General features: G+C 25.4%; 1 protein-coding gene across 1 annotated transcript in view; it reads right to left on the bottom strand.

Moving 5' to 3' along the window:
- Positions 1-25683, bottom strand: part of LOC100205504 (parafibromin) — a 166111-nt gene that overhangs the window by 88992 nt on the left and 51436 nt on the right. The window contains exons 6-15 of the mRNA XM_065790991.1: positions 18687-18745; positions 18590-18616; positions 14665-14732; positions 9975-10104; positions 8821-8946; positions 8588-8683; positions 2786-2858; positions 2270-2334; positions 1101-1179; positions 980-1012 (exon numbers count right to left, since the gene is read on the bottom strand). Of these exons, the coding sequence (XP_065647063.1) occupies positions 980-1012; positions 1101-1179; positions 2270-2334; positions 2786-2858; positions 8588-8683; positions 8821-8946; positions 9975-10104; positions 14665-14732; positions 18590-18616; positions 18687-18745 (756 nt within the window). The remainder of the gene's footprint in view (positions 1-979; positions 1013-1100; positions 1180-2269; positions 2335-2785; positions 2859-8587; positions 8684-8820; positions 8947-9974; positions 10105-14664; positions 14733-18589; positions 18617-18686; positions 18746-25683) is intronic.

Below are 25683 nucleotides of genomic sequence, written 5' to 3'. Positions count from 1 at the left end.
TAACAAATTGTTAAAAAAAAATTAATTACAAAAACTATCCAGCAAAGAGCCTCTTTCCAATACTGTTTCATGTTGCTTGACAAACTCACTATCAATTCACAAAATCTCACAATCAACTTGTTTCTCTGCACAGAAGCCTTATTTGTCAAGGTTCATGTTTCAGAGTTATAGAGTTGAGAGAGGGTTGTAACTAAAAAAAGTAGCCTCTTCAATAGTAGTAGCCTTAATGGATTCGGAGAGGTGAATGGAAAAAAAATTCTTAATTAAGATTGATTTCAAGAAATCAAGTAAACAATCACTTGTTGTGTTCTGAAAACTGCTTATAATCACTCAGTATTGTTTGTAAAAATATGTTACCAACTAGGTAACTCATATTTAAAAAAAAAATATTCTTGATTAAACAGTAAATATTCTTGATTAAACATAAGACAAAAATCTAATTTAAGCATATTTTTATCTTAAAAAAAACTTTTTACTTTAAGAATATGGCTTTATTTAAATATATATATATATATATATATATATATATATATATATATATATATATATATATATATATATATATATATATATATATATTTAATTTTGCAGTTTCACCATTGCTGGATCATCAGGAAGAGTCTCTTCCTGATGATCCAGCAATGGTGAAACTTAAAGAAGAAAAAAAAAGTTAGGTAAGTGTTTTTAACTAATTTATTATTGCTCTGTTCTTTAAGAACATTGAGCACTCTATTTGTAAAATACACTAACATAATTTACATATATATATATATATATATATATATATATATATATATATATATATATATATATATATATATATATATATATATATATATATATATATATATATATATATATATATATATATATATATATATATATATATATATATATATATATATATATATATATATATATATATATATATATATATATATATATATATATATATATATATAATTAAATGATAAAATACCTCGTTTTTGCGGTTTACCAGGATTTGAGGTGCCTTTAAAAATAAAATTTAGAATTATTCAAAACTAAAAAACTTTTTTTGATCATATTTTTTCCTATTTTAAATCACATGAAAAAACAACCTGAAACACGGCGAGGAGATTTATTGATTGTGGATTGTGTTGATAAAATTGGTAAAGTACGATTTGGGCTTTTTCCTTCCTAATAAAATAAATTGGATAAATTTTTTTAAATAAAAACTTCAAAGGTATTCCAAACTCCAATATAATAAATATAGAAGTAAACATAAGTATAGAAAAATAAGTCATATCGAAGTATATTTCATATAGAAAAACTAACCTTGCCAAATTAGTTAAAGTTTTGTGTAAGTTATTTTAGTCCTACCATGAAGTCTTTAAAACACATGCTGCATACTCAATTATAAGAAGTTTATGTGACATCACGGTAGATAACAACAAAAAAATAAAATTAAACAAAGCTTTGCATTTTCTATTTTTATTTAAAAAGTACATCCAAGTATTAATTTTTTATTGACAATCAACAAAACACAATTATTTGTTTTGAAAATTAAACCTTTATTGGAAAGTGTTTTTAAATATTTTTTAGAAACATAAACTTTTTTTTTAATTGTTTAAAAATTTAAGAAAAAGTAAAAAAAAAGCATTTCTTAAAATTTAACATTTCTTAGAGTTTAACATTTCTTAGAGTTTAATATTTCATAGAGCTAAGCATTTCTTAGAATTTAACATTTCTTAGAGTTTAATATTTTTAAGAGTTTAACATTTTGTAGCGTTTAACATTTCGAAGAGTTTAACATTTCGAAGAGTTTAACATTTCGAAGAGTTTAACATTTCGAAGAGTTTATTATTTTTAAGAGTTTAACATTTCGTAGCGTTTAATATTTCGAAGAGTTTAACATTTCGAAGAGTTTAAAAATAATCATCTATAAATTTCTGTTGAAGTCATAAAAAAAATTAAAAGGAATCATCAAGTCTACAGATTGCAGCAATATTTTAAATACTTCAGGACAAAAATGGTGCACACAAAGCACTATTTTTGCATTAAACTGGCAAGTTTAAATTTTTCTTGGTATACATTATTTAAATTGTTTTATTTTAAGAAAAATTTTTAATCAATCTTTATAATCCAAAATAGGGCTATGCATAATGCAATACAGTACAAGCTACATACTGCTGCACATAAACATGAACAAACATTTCAATGGAAATAACAAGAAGGCACATTTCAATAGAAATAAATTTTCCTAAAGTATTCAGTTTTTTGGCATTACCTTTACACTTTGCAAGCTCAAGCCATGAAATGTTGCCATTGTGTCAATTTTAAATCCTTCGGTGTCTAAATGAAGAAATTGGAACTATATAACACTAAATTACAAAAATTTTAATTTTTATTTTATACGAGAGCTTTTTAGTAATAATGCTAATTAAATAAGAATGTTTGGAAAAATATATAAAATGTTTTAAAACTATATAAAACTATATAATAATATATAATGAATCAATATATGTGTATTTTTTTAATCAAATAAAAGTGATGGAGCAGCGGGGCACTAATCTTTTTGTGTGAAGACTCAATATTAAAACCTATGATATCTAGTATCATATGCTAGTAAAGGACTTAACTTTACTTAATATCAGGTAGCAACCTAACCAACTTTTTTTTTTATTTTCGGTTGTATTTTTATGATAAAATTAAGAGAGAGATGAAAAGGAAAAGCCTTGCAACTAAGTAGTAGTAGGTCTTAAAAGATAGGGAAATAAATTTGTTTGAAAAAAATTTAATGTACCTTTTTGACTGTCAAATCTTTCCTGATCATAACGATCATATCTATTTATTGAAGCTTGCTTCTTCACTACCTCCTAAAAAATAGTCACACTTATTGAATTATTTGTCTAAAATAAACAAAAAACATAAACTAAAACATTAATTTAAAAACTAAAAACAAGCAGTGCTGCTTGATTCATGTTGTTGTCCAGCATTATTTAATAGACTGTAACTTTCCAACCCTATAGCCAACATTTATTAGAACAAAGTTTTTTTTTTAATTTATAATCCCACATTATTATTTTCTCATGTTAATGTCCCACATTAACTAGTATGTTTTTATTTTCTAAAGCTATATTTCAAAATTACTTATTGCATCATCATTTTCTCATCTCATTGTCCAAATTTAACTAAATAGTTAAATTTGGACATGATTGAACCATAAGAAAGTAATGATTCAATATTGAATCATTACTTTCTTATGGTTAAGTCTCTAATTATTTACACTATGTAACACAAATTTAGTGTTACATAGTATAAATAAAAACTATGTTTCAATCATGTTTTTGTTATACTGTCCTTGACAAATATGCCTTAAGTCTAATACATTTTAATGAAAGCACTTTGTTACTTTTATGAATAAGCTTCTCAACAAACATTGACATGAGTATCAAGGATCTTTGAGTGACATTCTGCACCTCATTTTGTTGTAACTCCTTGAGGTTCTGAATTAACTACACATAGTTGCAGCCTTTAAAACTATGAACAGATGCAACGAAACTGTTCAAAGCTGCTCTCTATGTCCAGTTCATGAATTTAAAAAACTTAAAAATACTGAATGAGTCCTTAATAAAACCTTAATAAAAAAAGTTAAGATCAGTAGTCTAAGGGTTTAATGATAAATATAATTCAAATGAAACTAATCACCCATACATTTATGGTAGACATTAAATATAATTTTTTTTTTAAAAATTCAATAAAAATTTAAATCTTTAAAACTTTTCATGTTACTACAGTAACTTTGAAAAATCTGATTACCAGCTAACAATTTGGTCTTGAAATTTTCAGATTATACTCAGTATGGTACAGAAATTTGGTTAAGGCAGTCAACCCCAATTCAAAATGTATTTTAAAATTTTTTTGTTGAGATTTTATAAAAAGTGATTTTTCTTTTATTTCGATCATTGTAGAACACAATTAGAGCACTTACATTTGTCAAACTTGTACATAAACTGGTCTAATACGTTTAAGAAACGATTAGGGCAGACTTTGTTTACCTAACAACGCCCATAGCAACCTTTTTTTTTTCAAGATAATATAATAATTATCACCTCAAAAACCAATATCCATTTAGTCATAGTATAAAAAATCAATACTGTTATGCCTCATATGGTTTTTTGGTAACTTTTTGCTATATTTTAAACTTTCCTTGCCGCAAAAGATTGATATCTATAATACTCTAGAGTGCTGTGTAAAGTAACAACAGCAGTGTAAACTTTTCAAGTTATATTTAAAAGTATTTCAGTGATAAATTGATATAAACGTAAAATGTTTTGAAAAAATTCCAAGATTTACCAAATGCATCAACAAAAAAAAAGTATTTAGAAGTAACCAACATATTACCAATTAAAGTAAAGACAATTTTAATCAAACCTCAATTTTAAACAAAAAAGGAAATGCAAGTCATAAAAAATTGCAAGATAATGCTGAGCTTCATAATGTAGAAAACAAACTTGAAGGATAAATTACAGAGGATAATTACAATATAATTATAAACTTAAAAGTTTTAAAGACAATGTTTAATGATTGTAAATGTAGTGAATGTTGTTCATTAAATGGTGGATAGTTATTACTAAAAGGCAATTTACAAAATAAAAATGGGTTCTCATATGAGTTACAGTTATCATATGATATGTAAGTTCTTTGCAAGTTTTGATATATCTCTTTCAAACCTTAAAGCAATTTCAACCTCTTCTGAAAAACCTGTTGCTGCTGTAAAGTTGAATGCTATCGTGGCTTTTAGAGAATTTGGAAGATGTCATAAATCTTTGCGTACTTTTGCATCATTTATGAATATGCCACCAACTTTTGTCCTACGTCAAATACTGCTTGTGACAGTCTGATAAACTAACAAACTTATTTAAATACAAAACAAAATTAGGCCATTAATTAGCAATTCACAAAATTTTAAAAACAATTATCAAAGATTTATCTAATCAAGATTTACTAAAAAAGTGTCTTTGCAGTAAAATAAAGAACAGTAATGAAAGCCTGAATGGTGTTATTTGGAAAAGATGTCCTAAAGATATATATATATATATATATATATATATATATATATATATATATATATATATATATATATATATATATATATATATATATATATATATATATACATATATATATATATATATATATATATATATATATATATATATATATATATATATATATATATATATATATATATACATTGGCAGTTTTATCTATTAGGTACCTAAGTTAACATAAGTAGCTAAAATACCAAAGGGCATTAAAAAAAGGATTTTTACTTTCTAAGAAATCCTTTTTTTAACAACAACATGCTAAAACAAAATCAATGTTGAATAAAAGAGGCAAATTTTTGCTTTATTTGTAATGCTAATTTAAATTAAAATACATCATAATTAGACTAATTTGGAAAATGAAAATTCATTATTAAAGAAATTCATTTGAATTGCGATTGACCACCTTAACAGATGGGATTATTGGTTCAATCTTTTCTAATATTCATATGTTAGCTTCAATTACTTAGTATTTCAAGCAAATTTGCAATAATTCATGATTAAATTTTAAATAAGTCCATAAATCAAAACCCTATCTTTTAACCGGAATAAAACATTATAATGCATCAATCTACAAAGGAAAAAGAATATGAGGGAAGATATTATGTCACAAGTTAAGTTATTCAATTTCAAGCATTTTTCAAACAGTTTTTCAGTCATTATAGATGTTCCTTAACCTGCTTCAAAAAAATTTTTTTTTGAATATTTTTTTAAAAATATTTACTCAGAAAAAAATTAGTTTTTGGTCTTTTATTTAAAAAATGCTTTTTAGTAGCGTAACACAATACAGCTGTTTTAGTATAAGTAAATTATCGCAAAGCAAAAACTTCTACAGATTTGTTGTTAAAATGTTTGCATTGTTTATGTTGAAACGCTTGTTTTATTTTTTGATAATTTTGAATATTTCACAATAACTTTGAAAAGTTTTCAATAAAATGGTCTTCTTAGAAATGCCATTATTAATTTTACACAAAAAAGTCTAACAATAATTTGTTTGACTTTTTCAGTCAAACAAGAAAACTTCACTTAATCATGTTAAAAAATATTTGAGTCAAACAGTTTTAATGATGGGTGTACTAAAGTGTTTTTAACAATAACTAAAAGTTCAAACAAACTTTGTAAATGAATATCTCTTGTTTTGTTATCAATTTCTTAAATTTAAAAAGCAAATTAACAAAAAATTTGTATTTTATAAAATAAATAAAAAATTATTTTTTTATCAGTCCATTTCGCTGAACATGTTCAAATCTTGTAAAGGTATTTGCCCCGTGTCTATGTACGCAATATTGACTGATTTTTTTCTCTCAACTATCGATTTGATTTCTTAATTGGCGGAGATTTTTAGCATGGCAATTATCTGCATACACCAATCTTTTAATTTTAGTCTAAAAATCCTCGATCGGACACAATTCAGGCGCATGAGCAGGGTTTATAGTCTTCTCCGTTTGAAATTTAATGCCAGCGCCCGAAAAAGCACTGGCAGTATGGTCATTTTCAAGTTATCCTGCGCAATATAAAAATTTTTTATGCTATTTAAATCAAAATAAAATTAGCAAAAAGAACACTTTGATTAAATATTAGATAAAAGAGTTTAAAAAAAAAAACTGGTTAAAAAAATTTTTCATAAAAGTGAACAAATGAACAAAAAAGTTTTTTGTTGCGATTTAAAATAAAATGCATTTATTATTTGGCAAGCGCTTTTTTATGCGCTCGCTAAAGTTTTTGCAGGCGTGTGGGTGAGCGCAAAAAGACTTAAGCACAAATGCGCTGGCTAAATGGAGAAGATTGGGTTTATGTCTTTTGGCACATATGCCTTTTAGGTAAACTTGTACTTTGTTTGAATAGCATGCAGAGGCTAGATCAGGCCAGAACAAAATTTCATTGTTTTTATGAACCTTGCTGATGAACTTTTTAAATTTAACCAGGCATTTCGAAATGTACACATCCTTGTCAACTTTGAGACCCTTTGACACATCCTTGTCGACTGCTTTGAGACCCCTTTCTCTGACAAGGCTACCCAAACTAATAATTTTGGCACATATTTACTTTTTCTTTTGAGCTTGACTTCATTAGGAGTTGTGTCAGGATCAGAAGTATAATATCCTACGTTGTTAGAAACCTTTGTGTTGCATAAAAGAAAATATAATTCGTTATCAATTAACAAAAATTTTTTTGGGAAAAGTACAACCAACTTTCGACTTTTCGAGGATGCACAGCAGCTTTCTGAGCCAATTTTCTTTATGGCACTTTAGTTTTTTTACGATATTGAATGCTCATCTTTTTGTTGCTAATTTTGGACATATACTGCTAGGAAACATTCAATCTTTTGGCTAAGCTACACTGTGAAACACCGTCCTTCTTATCAATCAATTTTTTTAGGCGTTTTATCTGTTTCTTAGGCATTTTTTTTTTGCATTCTGACCACTTCCAACTTTTTGTTCTGGTCCTATATTGATCTTCTTTCATTGCAGTATATCGTATATGGATGATTTTGGAATATTTTTCATGCGAAAATGATTAACAACAAACATTTTGGATGCAATTTTCTTCTGGATGGAAATCTGAAAAATCATATACTTGTTTACGGAGTGCCTCTTGATTATTTTATTGAACCTAATTAAATATGTCTAAAAGATCAATAGTGCTTATTGATCTTTTAGACATATTTAATTAGGTTCTGAAAAAAAAGACTATGGTACATTGTAGAGGAATACATTTGCAACATAATAGGTAGGATTATAAAATCAAAAAACATTGTTAGACATAAATTGAAGCTACAAAGTTTGTAGATTTTTAACATGTTACATGAATAGCTGTAACATGTTACTTGAATTATTCATTATAAACATATTTAATAGTTATAATTATTCAAGTTGAATTATTCATTATAGTTATAAACATCTACTTAATAGTTATAAAAAGTTTTGTTAAAAAACATTTTTTATACTTTTATCAATTGCAAAAAACATTTGCAAATTTTTGGAAACATAATAGAATATCCAGAATTCTGGAAACATCAAGAAGAAAATCATCTCTTTTTCTTGAAAGTTCTAAAATATTCTAGAAACTTCTTGAACCTTCTCAGTATTTGATACAAATTGAGAAACATCAAAGAAATAAATTTCAAAATATTGTTGCCTCAGTCACAGAAGCAAAGTTTTTGTGAAACAGCAACTATTTTTTATTTGTTTTTTTAGTGGAACAGCATCTACTTTTTTTTCTTTTTATTTTAAACAGCTATTTTCTATTTATTTTTTGTGAAACAATAACTATTTTCTATTCACATTTTATGGAACAACAGCTATTTTCTATTCATTTTTTATTTATTTTTGTGAAACAACAGCTATTTTCTATTTAATTTTCATGAAACAACAGATATTGTCTATTTGCCTTTTGTGAAACAACAGCTATATTGAATTTGTTTTTGGCAAAACAGGTTGTAAAATAACACTTTTAACCATTAGTAGTAAAAATAAAACAAATTTATATGAACATACTTTAACAACAGGTGTTACAGTTTGTTGTGGAACCAGTTTTCCTTCTTCTTGTGCTTTCACTGATGAAAGAATGGCGACAATGTTTTTTAGGAATTGCTACAATAAATTTTGTTTGAATATTTTAAAAGCAGTGAAGAAACTTTTCCTTAATTTAACATTTCGTTTGATAAGTCAATTCAAGAAAATGTATTTTTCAAAAAGGTTTTTACAAATATTCTTAAAAGCTTACTTACTTTTCCATTACTCTGTAACACAGTAGTTCTTGTTCTTAACTGTCTTTCCCTTGCTAATATATCTTTAGTCATATCATTGTCAGCGTCAATTATAAAGTTTGATACTATGGAAGGTTTATCTTCTTGCTAAGCAAACATAACATTTATAAAAATAAATTTAAAGAAAAAACTTTTTAAATTTATTATAAATTTATTATCAATGCAATTTTACAACGATTGAATAATTGTTGAAATTAATAACTATATGGTAAAGTTTAGATACTGACTTTTTCAATGCTGACAAGTTTATATGACATAAAATAAAGTTTATTCTCAATAAATTGAAGTTTAATGACATGTTTGTAAGCTATATGGTGACAAGTTTTTTAATTAAAAGGTGACAAGTTTTTCAGTTTTATGGTGACAAGATTTTCAGTTATATGGTGACAAGTTTTTCAGTTAAATGGTAAAAAGTTTTTTATCTTAATGGTTTTTCAGTTTAATGGTGACAATATTTTCAGTTATCAGTTATATGGTGACAGTTTTTCAGCAAAATGGTGACAAGGTTTTCAGTTATATGGTGGCAGGTTTTTCAGTTACATGGTGACAATATTTTTAGTTATATGGTGACAGGCTTTTCAGCTAAATAATGATAGGTTTTTTAGTTAAATGGTGAATAGTTTTTCAGCTATATGTTGACAAGTTTTTCAGTTTTATGGTGACAAGTTTATAACTTAATTGATTACTGTTAATTGCAAGTAAAACTTTACACTTTAAATGGTGAAAAAAATGATTAAAAATTTTTATGTTAAATTCATGTATTTTATTCCTTTTTAATGAAAGGCCTTACAAAAAAAACTAAAAAACCTTAATACTAGAATTTTCTATTTCCAAATTTCAATAAAAATCTAATTATTACCATTCTAATTATCACCTAAAATCTAATTATCAGCTAATTATCACCTAATAATCTAATTATCACCTAATTATCACCTAATAATCTAATTATCACCTAAAATCTAATTATCACCTAATTATCTAATTATCACCTAATTATCTAATTATCACCTAATTATTAACACCAGTTATTACAACTTTATAAATATCTTTAAAAACTTTATTCAGAATAACTAAAAGAGTTGATTATTTAATTTTAATTAATAAAATGTACATACAGGAACAAGTGGTACTTCAGGATTATAGTCTTCATCACCTTTGATTGTAGTTCTTTTTCTTGTCATAATTTTGCGTTTGATTTCAGCAATTCTATCGATTGACATTACCTCATTTAAACCACTTTTAACTCTAAAAAAACATCAATATTCTTAAAAACATAAACATTCTAAAAAAATATAAACATTCAAAAAAAAAACATAAACATTCTGAAAAAATACTTAAACACTAAACAGAAAAACTTAAAGCAAAAAAGCTCAAATATTTATAAGTGTTTTAATCTATAATTAGCTATAATAGTTATTCTTAGTAAAAAATGTTTTAATTTTTATGGTTCATTTTCAAATGCCTTTAATTTTTCTTGTTGATTGTTTGTCATGGTCTTAGTCTGATTACTTAGAACATTCTAAAACAGACATTCTTCAGAAAAGACAGACATTCTTCAGAACAGACAGACATTCTTCAGAACAGACAGACATTCTTCAGAACAGACAGACATTCTTCAGAACAGACAGACATTCTTCAGAACAGACTTTTATTATATGCCTTCTGCGATTATCACACAATACTGATCTCTCACAAAAATCATATATACAATCCATTACAATATAATTTATTGTGCTAGACATATTCTTACTCCTGATTATATTCTCTACCTCTATAAATCTCTTATTTGTCCTTGTAAGGGATACTGTTCCCATACTATGGCTGGTTCTTCTTACAAGGCCCTTTCTCTAATAGACAAGGTCCAAACGCCAAGCATGTGGAGTTGGAGTCCAGAGCCCCAGAGCCTTTATTTTTGCTCAGAGTTTGGAGTCTCAGGAGTCCATAAAGATAGTAGGACTCCTAAATTTTTAATATTTTATTACTAGGTTGCTCCAAGAAGAACAAAAAGTCTTGTCAGAGAGCATTGTAGAATAACATTTAATCAGAAAATTTACTTCTTCTTGTCTACTTTTTTCCAATCTTGTTTATTTGGCCAGGTTTGGCATCGTTTTTGAATTTACTAATATGCAGATATCAGTGAAGTTATTATAGCAAACATTATTTATTTAATTTGTGATAACACAAACTGCTCAACATTTTTTGAACCAGAAATATATTATTATGGCAAATTATGTTTCATGTAATTGAAATTCAGTCTACTCTGCTAAGCAAGTGCCAAACTTTTTTTTAAATACCTAATGAAAAAACGCTGCAAAAGTATATCAGTTTAAATACATGAAATTGTTTCTTAACTGAAAAAATTATAATCAACAAAAAAACTCCAATAGCACAACAAGTCTTAACTTTAACAAAACAAATTAATAAATATAAAATTTCTTTTTAAGTGTTAAATTGTTATAAAGTCAAACTAACGAGTTAGACAAGTTTTAACATAGAAACCCATAAAAAGCTTAGGAAAAAACCTCAACAAACAAAAATTGCTTGTGCAACAATTTGTTTAATTTTTTAACATTTTTTAATTAATGATAAAAAAGATAAATAAATAATAACATTATTAATTAATTTAATTTTAAAGCTTAATAAGAATGTAAACACGTTTGGTAAGAATGGTGAGTAACATCTTCTTAAGTGCCTTGAACACATTGTTAAAATGAAAATTTGTTACCGATTTAATTCAATTTATCAGAGATAATAATTGAAATAAACACATTCCAACAATTTGTTTTAACAATGTGTTTAATTTATAACTAGTCAAGATAACTGTTTCCATAACTATGTTTTCGTTGTATGTTAAAATAAAACAATTTTTTAAAGTTTATATAAAAAAGCAAATACTAATATTCACATCAATAACTGTCTTGTTTTATAATGTTTACCGTTTTACTCGCGCTTGACACATTTATGACCAGTGATGGTCACTAAACATGCATTAGACACAATTTACAGACATTTTCATTGTACAAATAAAATTGTAAAGTGCTTTAAATGTATCGTACCTGACAAAAGTAAAAGTAACAAGTTATGCGGTGAAGAAATTGCATGTGCCACAAAAGCTTGCATAAGCAACCTTATAAATTTTAAATACAACACTTATCTAGAAAACACACTGAACTTCTCATACTGCTAAAAAAAGGAATACTAGAAAAAAAAAGAATATAAGAAGCAGCAATAATGTACAGCCTATAGCACTTCCCATTAATACATATTTTTTTTTTAACAATAAGGTTTTAAATTAAATTGTGTAGGCATAAACTGCCTGTCAACCTAGTTATATAATACTTGACAATTACAGAGTTTGTATAACTAATAGAAAATAAAATGTGGATTAGTCGTAGAGAAGCCATTCATTTTTTAGATGATTGTCTAGAAGCAGCTTAAACATTTTTAGAGATAATGCTGATACAATGTCATTAGGAAGAGAGTTCCATTTATTTATTATTCTTAGAGAAAAAAAGTTCATACGTAAATTTAATCGTAAAGATTGTTCTTTTAGTTTATATACATGACCACAAGTAATAAATTGGCTATCTATTTCAAAAAGACTTCTATCATTATTGTCTGCGCGAAGTAGCCTGTACAGTTGTCATATTTAACACCAATAATCTTTGTTCATACAGTAGATCATATAATCCATTGATTCGTTTCAAAGCTCTTCTTAACACATTTTCTATTTGACGTTCATCTTTGAGAAGTCCAGGGTTACAGATTGATCCACAGTATTCTAGGTGAGGGCGGACTAGAGCTGAAAATAGTTTTTTGAAGGATAATAAGTCTGGATATAATGTAAATGTTCTTTTTATTATGCCTATTATTTGTGTGGCTTTGTTGACTTGAATAGTTGTGTGTTTTTATCTTTTTTTTTCTGGATCATGCATATTATAAGTATGGGATTTGTTGTTGTTTCCAAAGTGCGTTACAGAGCATTTTCAATGTTATTAATGTTATCAATGTTATCAATGTTATTAATGTTATCAATGCTATTAATGTTATCAATTATCAATGAAAGTGGACATAATAAAATAGTACAAAGCTAATATACTAATATGATACTTGCTGGTTTGAAAATTTTCTATAAGAGAAATTTCTTCTTTTTTTTTTCAGAATTCTATTATTCTATTCATTAAGTTTTATTATTCAATAATTGAGGGACAAACAAATTTTTGCGTTAAATTCATATGAGAAATTTCATAACACCCTATCACTTTTCCAAAATTATTTTACCCATAAAAACAATATCAAACTACTTAACTAAAAAAAAAATTCATCCAGTTAACAATATCAAACTACTTAGCTAAAAAAATTCAGGAGTCCAAAGTCTGAGTCTAAAAAGTATATAATTTTTGACCTAGAAGTCCGGAGTCCCAGAGTTAAAAAAAATCGATGGAACTCTGCATTTCTGCCAAATACACAAATGTTGCTGACCTGCTCTAGCTGTTAAGCTTGTTGTTCTTTCTTTTTTCAAGTACCATGGTCACTACTCAAGCAAGCTATTAATGTTTTATCAACTAAATATCAGTTAAATTCATTAAATGTTTTTTTTTCACCATTTTATTTCAACAAACATCGGTGCTTTGGGATAATCTAATAACTTTATGTTTTCCTAAAGCATACAATTTACCATTTATAGCATACAACTTACCATTCTTGCTGTTTAGCTCTCGTCTTTGAATTCAACTTCCAACTTAATTGTTTGCATTCTGTTAACTTCCAACTTATTTGTTTGCATTCTGTTAACTTCCAACTTAATTATTTGCATTCCGTTAACTACCAATTTAACTGTTGTTTGCATTCTGTTAATTTCCAACTTAATTATTGTTTGCATTCTGTTAAATTCCAACTTAATTGTTGTTTGCATTCTGTTAACTTCCAATTTAATTTTTTGCAGTCTTATTTACTGCACTTTATTATTTAGTATTTATATTTTTTTTCTTAAGAAAAGATGTATTTTATTTTCATTAATTAACTTTAAAAATGTGATTCAAAAACTTCCTCCAACATTCAATAATGAATGTCTATTTTAGAAAGTTTTTCATTTTCATATAAATAATGAATTTCACTTTAACACAGCTTTCGAAAAAATGTGTAGTTTTTTTTCCACTGGCTTGACATTTATTTGTAGTTTTTATCCACTAGACTTGACATTTATTTGCACTAACTGTATAAATACTACATGTTGTAATACAAAATTAGTGGAATAATGAAACTCATCAATTATCAGCTAAGCGTAAACGCTAACTCCTGCATAGGGTCAGCAAATATAGTAGTCTAAAAGATATCTAATATATGTCGTACAAAATGAGTAAACTGTAACTTATTTTCTTTTTTATTTGTAAGTAAACAATTTATTTAATTTTATTAAATTATTTTAATATATTTATTAACTAATTTTATCAAATTATTTTAATATATTTATTAACTAATTTTATCAAATTATTTTAATATATTTATTAACTAATTTTGTAAACTAAAAAACTTCTTTTACTCATTATTGTAAATTAAATGTTTTAAAAAACTTATTTGAAACATTATATCAGTACTATGTAATTCAGAGTATAAAATTGAAAAAAAAATTTAGTTCAGGTGTTTTAAAGATTATACTTGAGGTGTTTCAAAAACTACCACAAAAACGTTTCATTAAATTAGAGTAATTGTTTTTTAAAATTAAAACATTTAATCTGCAAGAGATTTAAAAATTTCAGTTAAAAATAAAAAAAAAGTAAAATTAAAAAAATTATAAAATCTTACTCTAACAAAATTCTATCTGTAGTAATAGCACCTTCTTTTTTTTCCATTAACTTCATAGATAACCATTCCTTTTATGATAAAATAGTAGATAAATAGATGAATGTGTGTGTATATACACATTTACAATATATAATAGATATATATATATATATATCATGTTTGAAGAATTCAAATAAAAAAAATATATGTATATATATGAATATATATACATATATATATATATATATATATATATATATATATATATATATATATGTATATATATATATATATATATATATATATATATATATATATATATATATATATATATATATATATATATATATATATATATATATATATATATATATGTATATACATATATATATATATATATATTATATATATTATATATATTATATATATATTATATATATTATATATATATTATATATATTATATATTATATATATTATATATTATATGTATAGCCCCAAGCTAAACAAAAATGGTTAGCAAGGATTAATAGCCAAATATTTTTTTAAATAGGTTTTTTTTTCGTCAAGTTGTTATCTTATATAAAGGTAAAGAAAATATGAAAGCCACACAAATAAAAGTTTCAAAATATATCTAAATTTTTTATTTCTAACAATACAACTCATTATAAATTTACAATAAAAAATAAGATATTTTAAAATAATTTATGTTTTTTTTTTCTAAATCTGAAAATTTAGGCTCCCAGATGTCATGAAGGTATAGGTGTAAAGTATTCAGGAGCTCCACATAAAGATGTTTAATAAAAAAGAGCTCCTGAATTGTATTTAAAAAATATATATTTTGAAAACCTGCAGTTTTGTATCTAGGATCAAATAATGTAGTTACTGCCAACAAATTATTTTCTTTAATATTTGGAAAACTTGAGCAACTGCTTAAAACATGAGCTCTAGGCTTTTCTTTTTCTTGGTCTTTTTTATTTACTTTTTTTATTCGGTTTTCAAAGTTTATGACTTAATTGCAGGACAAGTTTGTCTTGATTTTAAGTCAAAAACTTTGCCATAACAGATTGCTCTACAATCATGACTGTTATAGCAGAATGGCAGCACAATCTTGCATAAAAATTTTTGCATGATGGATATTGATAAATGTTAATAGATGATCTTCTAATATTTGTATGTATCTGACAACATTCATCCTCTCTCTTTTTTTGAGCAAGCATAGGCCAGTTTGCTTAAAATAAGAGAGAGGATGAATGTTGTCAGATACATACAAATATTACAAGATTACAAATATCTGCTATAACAGTTACGATTGTGGAGCAATAACATTATAACCTTTGTATGACATTCAAAGTCTCTAGAATCATCTTTTTTAAATTTTATTGAGTATTAACAGAAATCATCATACATTTCTTATGCTTTTTGTGTATATAGTTAATTAATCATAAAATGTAGTTATGAATGTAATAATTGACATTAATAACATAAAATTAAAATTGCTAGACTTTTTTAAAATACTGTGTGTAATTTATTTTTATGATGCCACTTTATATAGCGATAGACTCACTATCACTAAGAGTGTTATAGTCTATCAATACGAGTGAGATATCTTAAGAAAAACAAATTACAAAGTAAGATATCTTAAGAAAAATAAATTTTTACCTATGTGGAATTGCACTTTTTGAGAAGGTAAAATTGTTGATTTTAGGAACAAACATTTTATTTTCAACCATTTGTTTTATCAAAAGTTTAATTATGTGAAGTATTTTTATCTAACTAAAAACATATAAATGTTAAATAATTTTAAAAATATTTGCTTTAACTAAATATCTCAGACATATTTTAATTTATAACATTGAAACTTTTTCAAAACATTGTAATAACTTTGTGACTAAATCATGAGGTTTTCTTGGAGTAACTTAAAAAACTCTTGGAAAAAAAAATAAAGTGTCTGATTTAAGTTTGTTTTTACTTAATTGCAGGCCTTGTTTTTTAAAGCGTTATGCAGCTCACAATTTATGTGCGCCTTAAGCTATTTTACAAACTCCTAAAGCAACTAAAGCGACTTTTTTAACATTTAAGTTAGTTTAAATATGTCTTTTAGGCGATAAAAGAAATAATGTTATAAAAACCACTTAATGACAGTTATGTAATAAAAGTTACAAAAGTTTGAATGACAATTATGTTCGATATATGCACTATTTATAAATGAAATAAATTCAGATAAAATTATAAACAAAGAAAATTAAATTTGAATTTAATTTTTAAATACTGCTAATTATTGTTTAATAATAAAATTTTACTTTTTAAAAAATAAAACTTGTACACATTAATATAAAACAACTTTGTAATTAATTTCATTATTTTTTAATTAACAACACTAATAAAATTTTTGTCTGTAAGTTTGCATATAAAGCTAAACTATGGTAAATAACTGATAGATACAAAAATTGTATCTATCAGTTACAAACAACTAAAGGCTTAGATTCAATGGAACAACTAAAGGCAGGCTTAGATTCAGTGTTTTACTTGTTAATGGTGAATATTGCTTTATTGTTTTACATTATTTAATTTATTTTTTATTATTACAATGTATGATTATTTAGCGCAGAACTGAATTACTGCATAGATTAACTGGTTCGTTGGAAAAATTTAAAAAAAGGATAAATTCAATAATTTGTATTGTTAAATTCCAATTGAACTGCAGTTGCTGCAATGATGCATGCATATTGCAAGTCACTTTAGTTTAATAATTTAAACAATTAGTAATCAAGTTTAATTACTAATTGTATTTACTATTTATTATTATGTTTACTTGATTATATGTTTATATATTATGATTATATTTATACTATGTGCTACTAATTACTAGTTGATTACTATGTGCATTATTCATCGAAAAATTCAGTAATAATTCTTCAGTATTATGATGTTTGCACTTGTAACAAATTGAATGATGATGTCACCAGTATCAACAATATTGAATGTGCAGATGTATAGATGTGTAGATAATGATTATTTGATATATACAATAAAATTAAAAAAGTAAAATTGATTTTAAATTACACACTTACACAGGTAGTAACGCCGCTTTATATTATTGCATAATTTTTTTTCTGTTTAATCTATTATTGACTACTTTTTGTAACTATTATGAACTTGAAATAACGTGATAGAATGGGCCAGTTCCATGAGATTTTATTCAATTTAAAAAACAATTGGAATTTTACCTACCAGAGTAACATCCAGACAGTAGTATACATGGTAGAAACTGCTGATTTCAGAGTTTAGATATTCAATTTGCTGAGACAATTGTTGAAATCCATTTGGTTCTTTGAGGGTTAAAACAGAGGTTAGAGGTATCAATTCCCCTCATCTGGTAGTTCATAATGTAATGGTAGTCCATAATGGCAGGAATTTATGAAAACTTTAGAAGAAAAAAAGCAAAAAAGTTATATGCTCTATTTTTATAAATATAGGTATTTAGCAATTGGTAATATTTTATTTGAGAAAATAAATTGTGTTTACTAATGCATATGGTTGATTAAATGTAAAAAAAATGTAGAGTGAAAAGAGTTTTAAGTTGGTGGTTGTTAGTGAACAGTGAACTTTATCTATTTTAATAAAAATTTTATCTTTTTAGAAAGTTAACATATACTTTCATTTTTAATAGTTAAAGTTCAAATGTTCAAAAAAAAAATTAAATTTTACAGCGCTTTAATTTACCTTTAATCAGTAAGGTGATATTATACAAACAGTTCTGTGCAAAGTAAGATGATCATTATATTACAAGCAGTTATGCGCAACATTGGTTGGTCATTATATTTTTTTGCAATTTTTTGATAATCATTTTAAATTCTTCTTTTTACAATTAAATATCGAATATTTCTAATTTAAAAAAAAAGTCCTTAATTTTAAAATTTTATAATAACTCCAACAAATTGTACCTGTATATCTTGCTTCTGTAAATTATCCTAAATTACAAATAAAAAAATAAAAAATGAACAACATATTTAGACTAATATTTTATGAAAACAAAATTACCTCAGACTTGATTTTCTTGCTACCTTCATTAGTGATATCTTCATTGGCTCTTTTAACTCCTAAAAAATCAACACTTTGTGAACAGCAGTTTATTGCAAAAGAAACACTTTATGAATTTAAAAAATGAAAAGTTATTAAAAAAAAAAAGCAAATTATTAATTATAATTATTCATTATATATATATATAATATATATAAATATATATATATGCATATATATATATATATATATATATATGCATATATATATATATATATATATATATATATATATATATATATATATATATATATATATATATATATATATATATATATATATATATATATATATATATATATAATGAATGTGCAAACATGTATGCAAATATCTCTAACGTACGTAAACTTTAAATAAAATAATGTTAAAACATACTGAAACATTTATCAAGCTTTACAGTTTGATTTTCACTTGAAAATTGCATTGCGTGAAGCTCCTCTTAATTTTGATCTACAGTATTTATTTCCATTTAAAAAATTATTATATAGTTTTAAACATTTTTGTTTAACAACATGTCAGCGTGGCTGATTGGATAGCGCACCAAGCTTTTGAACAAGTAAGCCGTGATTAGAGTCCTACCACTGGCCAATTTTTTTTTTTTAATTTTTTTTGATTATTTTACAATAAAAAATACTTTTGAAGTTTTATAGTGGTTATATACAAATATATGTAACGATATTATAAACTTTAACAAACAAAAAGATTTTAAAAAAGCTTAAATTTCTAAAACCATCAAAACAGCGGAAAAAATTTGTTGCCTATGTGTCATGATTGAGATACTTATGTTATTGTTGTGTCATGATTGAGATACTTATGTTATTGTTGTGTCATGATTGAGAAATGTTATTAATGTGCTCAAATAATTAGTCTTAATAAGCTGTGGATGGTTTAAAAAAAAAGTTGTCTAAAACTTATAAAGAAAAAACTTAATAAGACAGTCCTGCTACTCCAGAAGGTGCTGCTATGGAAACAAAAAAAAAAAGCCTGTAGCTAGAAAAAACTATAAAAAATTCTTATGACAATTGAAAGTTTTTTTTGCTATAAATATATGCTGCAGCCGTTTTTCAAAATGCCTTAATATGCTTATTACGTATTTCGAGAAAAACGCATTTTAAAAAAATTTATTAGAAGAAACTCTTTGTAAAACATTTTTTGAAACTAATAATTTTACGAACTTTTTCAGAAAACTGAACTTTTTTTCATTAAAAATATGTATTCAATAGCGTTTGTAGACATCTAAACAGGCTTATTTTATAAAAAAGTCAAAATTGATTTTTTTTATCTTAAGGCATTTTGAAAAACGACTGCAGGATGGATGATACAACGAATATGTTGAAATAAAATAATTTAACACAAAATTTAAAAGTTCTTAACAAAAGCCACTAAACCAAAAAAAATATAAAACAATTGCAGTTCAGGTCACTTAAAAATTTTAAGTATAGTATATTGGTGTTTGCAAAGAAACATTGTATAAATCGCTTTTTAATATAAAATTAATTTTTGTTTAACTTTGTTGTATAGGCAGGTTTGGCACCCTATATAAACGATATATATAAAGAAATGTTATTTGTTTATATATATTGCTTATAAAATGTAAAAAAATCCACTTACATGACCTTTTCTTCAGAATTGTATGTAATATAAGCAAACTTTTCTAATAATTACAAGTCTTTTTTGCTCAAGCTGTTTTATATCGATTATTTGTATGTATGTATTATATTATGATTATTTGTATGTATGTACTATATATTATATTTAAAAAATTGACAAGATTGAAAAAACACGAAACATATTGTCTCATCTAAGTTGAAAATATGAAATTTTAATTTTAGATTTGCCCCTCTTTTGATAATTTCTGATTGCTAAAATTATATAATTATCATCTGCTTCTTTGACCATTAAAAATGATAAACAAGTTTTTTTCGTAAATCGTAGAAGCGTAGAATTTTTTTGCGCATGTGACACTTCTAGTTTTTTGTCACTTTGTGGCAAAAAACTAGAAAAACAAACTAGAAAAACAAAAAACAAAAAAATATCTGTACCAGTTTTACATATTTTCATACAATTGTATGCAACATAATTAAAATTAATCAAAAAATGTAAGATAAATGCAAAAGGAAACTTGACGCATATTTTATTACATTGACGCAAGGTTTATTTTGCCACAAACTGACGTCAATGCGCTAATCTAAAAGTTAAGCCAGAAAAAATTTTTCTGGCTTAACTTTTAGATTAGCGTTTAATAGCTGAAGCTATTATTCTTTAGTTTTTAATTATAATCATAAGAATCAACTTTTTTTTATGACTATGTTTTAGTGGTCTAAGATCTTCTTAGTTCCTTTTGTATAGCGTTACATACAAACATATGTAAGTGTAAACGTCTTTAGCATATGTTATGTTTGCAACCATTATATAGAGATAATCGCGTATAATATATCTATAAATGAAAAAACTTTAGAACTTTAGATTTTATTTTAAATTTTAGAAATCTTTTTTGCTATTTTTTTTTTTTGCTATAAATATTTGAGATTCAAAAAATTTCAAAACTTAAGTTAAAAGCTAAGTAGAGGTCTTAAACCCCCCAAAACAAAACTGATGAAAGCACTTAACCACTGAGGTATTAATGAAATGCATTTAGCAGGAAAAAAAAACCTAGTTATAAGTCTCATATAAGCTCTACATATGGGAAATGCTCTATATATAAGGAATAGGTATATAAATAAATCGGTGTGGAATAAATATGTATAGAAATGGTAGGTTTGGTAAAGACCCAAATTTTATGGATCCGTAAAGCTAGGATATATAAGGAAAAATATATAAACGTTTGGTATGGAATAGACTTACAAAGACCTGTCTTTTTACCAATCTCAGCTAGTATAAATATATTGAGCTTATGGAGACATTCAAAACAATTATATTATTTATTTATTTGTAAAATTTTGAGACCTTGTTAAAAGAAAACATTATATTAAATGTCAATTGAATAAAACACATCATTGGTTTTCAAAAAACTTTTTTTAAATATTGACTATCATTCTAATTTATTCCCATTGGGTCACGTGGACTAGTTTGTTGGTACTGTATCTCCTAATTTTAAACCTATTAGAACTCAATGCTAAAACTTTGGCATCAGTCCAGTAAATATTTCCTTGACAAAATTTTTTATGGTTTGACACACCAGAATTATTCCATTTCTCCTTATGAATTGACTTTTGATGTTGTAAAAATCGTGTGGACATTTTCAAACCAGTTCAAAAGATTTACCACAACTACAAATTAGTTTATTAAAACCTGGTTTGCTGAAGCGTTGCAATACAGATTTATTTTTACTTGTTAATATTGTTTCTAAATTAGAACTAGATTTTTCTATGTTTTGGACTTATCCCAGGTATTCATGGTAGTGAAACTATTTTCAGATCATTAAAGGAGGTTTTTTGAGTCAAATTAAGGTTTTGATGTTTTAATTTTATATTTTTGAACTATTTGTTTTAATTTATATTTTTAATAACCATTTTTAGCAAACACTTGTATTAGTTTCTTGTTGTAAATATTGCTTACTACAAATCTTATAGGTTCTATGAATGAAACCAGTAAAGATACCTTTAAGAACTGTATCGAATTTGGTTTAAATTGGATATTGGTATTTGCATCTTTCCAGTGAATCTTGAACTCGTATTCTTCGTACTCGTAACTTGAACTAGTCATTTTTGGAATTATTATTGGAATTATTATTGGTATTATTATTGGTATTATGTTATTAGTATCTATAAAATTGAGTGATTTATTCTTATCTTCAAGTTCCATTGTATATTTAAGGATGGTATTTTATTGATTTAGAATATCAAGCTTCATGTCATGATCAAGAATATCTGCTTCATGTCCTGCTGCCTTGTAGGATACGCCTTTTTAGGCAAAGGCTAGGAGATGCCAACTCCGACTTAAAATACCCCCTGCCTTGGGGCTTTTGGTTGAGTAAAGGCTAGAGATTGTGTCTCGATAAAAATACCCATCATGGGCATATGTTAAAAGCACCCGGCTACTGTCTTGTAGAAGGCCTCCTTGGCAAAGACTTAAGGGGTAAACAGATTCTATCTTTTGACCAGCCTCGCACTCCTTCTTCATTTATTAGGTTAGCGCAGATGTATTTTTAATACATTTTTTTCCAGTTTAGGATTATGAATGCTGGATCTTCTTGACTCAATGCATGGGTTTTGCTTGTGTCTCTGTTTTTTTGACTAGGCAACTCACTGTATTATCTCCTAATGAGGGTACAGCTCTAAAACTCAGTTTTATGGTTCTGAGGCCGGCTGGTAGTCATGTTTCTCGAACTCTGTGGTAGCTCTCAGCATATTTTGAAACCCTATACAGACTCAGAATAGGCGGAGATAATGCGCAATCTGATTGGCTAATTTTGAAATAGAGGCTTTTGCGTGTATATTATAATAAAAAAAATGTCAAAAAGCTTGCAAGATAATAAAAAAATCAAATAATAATTACTTAAAAAGTATCATTTTTCTATTAACATCTGTATAATATAGTACTTATACTTGTACAAAACTTTACAGCTCAAAACAACCGCGATTTTCATATTTTTTCAAAAATAAAGATTTAAAAGAAGTAGTTTGTTTTCCAAATGGTTTTTATAACTTTAAGACTTAAAAAAGACAACTATTGTAACAAACTACTAACCAGATAGTGAAACTTGACTATGCTGTGATTTTCATACAATAGATTTTTATAACAGTTTTATAATTTATCTTGAAATATCCATAAAACATTGATAACTTGGTATGATTTCTTTCACATTAAGTTCCCAATTAATCCTATCATTTAGCTAGAAAAATATTTTTAAAAGTTTCCTAATTTCTTTTCAGAACTTTATACTAATTACTCTCATATACAAATTATATACCTTACTAAAACATTTTAGGTTTGAGAAAATTGCTTACTGGTTGTTATAGCTAACCCAGGTAATTTGCAACACTCTCAAAGTAAAACCAATTGTAAGCAATTAAAGAGCTGATTTGGATTGCCATAGGTATTTTAGTAATAAAAGATTACAAAACTTTGTAACATAATAAAGCAGAAGAAAAAGTCTATAACTTGATTTCTACAAGTGTGTTTTGATATAGTTCATTGATTCCTAAAAAGGAATAATTCTTAACTTACCACACCTTTATGAAGAACTAAGTGTAAAAGGTAGAAACAAGAAAACTACATGTTGTAGTTTATTTCAATTTCAAAAGTCAATACATATAAAACATGTTTGTTGATATATAGCTATTAAACTGAAAAAAAATTGGTAATTTTATTCTATAATTGGTAAAAAATGTTTACCCTCTAATAACAACTGATGGTAAATAATATCAAATAAAGCAACAGTTTTGATAAATTTCATGTTTATTATGCTATCAATTTACTTTACACTAAATACCTCTGAAGAAAAAAAAATCTGTTAGCTCTAAAGAAAGAAAAAAAAAAAAAAAAACTTTATAAAATGCATTTTCATACCAAATTTTATAAATAGTTTCTTTATGTTATTTTTGGTATAACCAATAAAATCAAGTACGCTTTTTTTGCTGGCTTGTAATATCAAAGCTTATATGTAACTGTACAAAAAAACTGTTCCATAGAAAAAAAATATCACTTCTTTATATTTAGAAATTTTTTCACATTTACAATTTAGCTTTAAACGCAGGATTATCTAGTAATTAACAGGTTACAAAAGGTTGTACCACATCTTAATGGAGAACCAAGGGTAAAGAGGTAGAAAAAAGAAACATGCAAATTCACATTAATTATTTTAAGAGTTTATACAAAAATATTTTATAATAACAAAAACACATAGCAAGACAACTGACTTCTTTTTTATAAAAATCTTCTTTTCTTTTCTTGATTACTCTTTTTCCATTAAAATACTTAATTTTTACCACTTAATTTTGTTCTCTTTTTTTTTCAATTATTACAATAAAACCAAATGCCACAATAATTTGCATTTTTTTGACACAATCCACTTTTATTTGGTCAAATTATTTGACTTACAATACTTTTTCTTGCTTGTAATGTCAGTGTTTATATGTAACAGTACAAAAAATTATTGTTCACTAGACAAATATAAATTTTTCTTTTTTTGTTAAAAATTTCAAACAGAGTATTAATATCCAATTGTCATCTTTTATATATAAATTAATGTAGTCTGACGAACTTTTTCTAAACCTTTGAAAATTGTTTAATGGTTTCAGGACAAAGTTTTATTAGAGTTATGTAATAAAAAATATCAGTTTTCTCAAAACTAAAGTTAAAACAAAACATGAAAACAAAATCTCGTTAGAATTCATATATTGACATTAAACATGTAAGCTAGCTTTGCAATCAGTACAAATTTTCTTTTTTAAAAACTTTAATGTTTAACTTTTTGTAATTAACATATAAATCAATTTATAAATAAAGTTCTTCACCAGTAGTCTCGTGCAACTGCATATCAACTGCATATAAACTTTGTGTTTGAGTATGCTTTAAAGCCAAGGACATTATATTTTACAAGAAACACATTTATAGATCTTTTCGGTTTTACTTTGACAAATATTTTTTTTTTCCATTTCTTTAAATTAACAACAGATGAAATCCCCATCATCAAGATAAACATTATTGACATTTTGAGATTTTTACGAGTGATAATTCTCTTGTATTTTGATACCTTTTAAATGCTTTGAAGTGAACTAAAACAAAATTAATTTCCTGCGTTGAAAGTAACACAAGAATTGTATTGATAAACTTAGATTATCATTACTTTGAAATTTATTTCAAAAACCTGCTTGTTTTGAATTTAATTATATTTTTTAACAAATGCGTACTTGCCTCTCTTTCAAAATTAGCGAATCAGATTGCTCATATTTCTGTCTATTCTTAGCCTGTATAGGGTTTCAAAATATGCTAGCTCTCAGAGAGGCTGATTCCA

The sequence above is a fragment of the Hydra vulgaris genome, chromosome 02 (assembly GCF_038396675.1).
Source record: "Hydra vulgaris chromosome 02, alternate assembly HydraT2T_AEP".
Taxonomy (NCBI): Eukaryota; Metazoa; Cnidaria; class Hydrozoa; order Anthoathecata; family Hydridae; genus Hydra; species Hydra vulgaris.
This window is presented reverse-complemented; position numbering and strand designations above follow the sequence as displayed.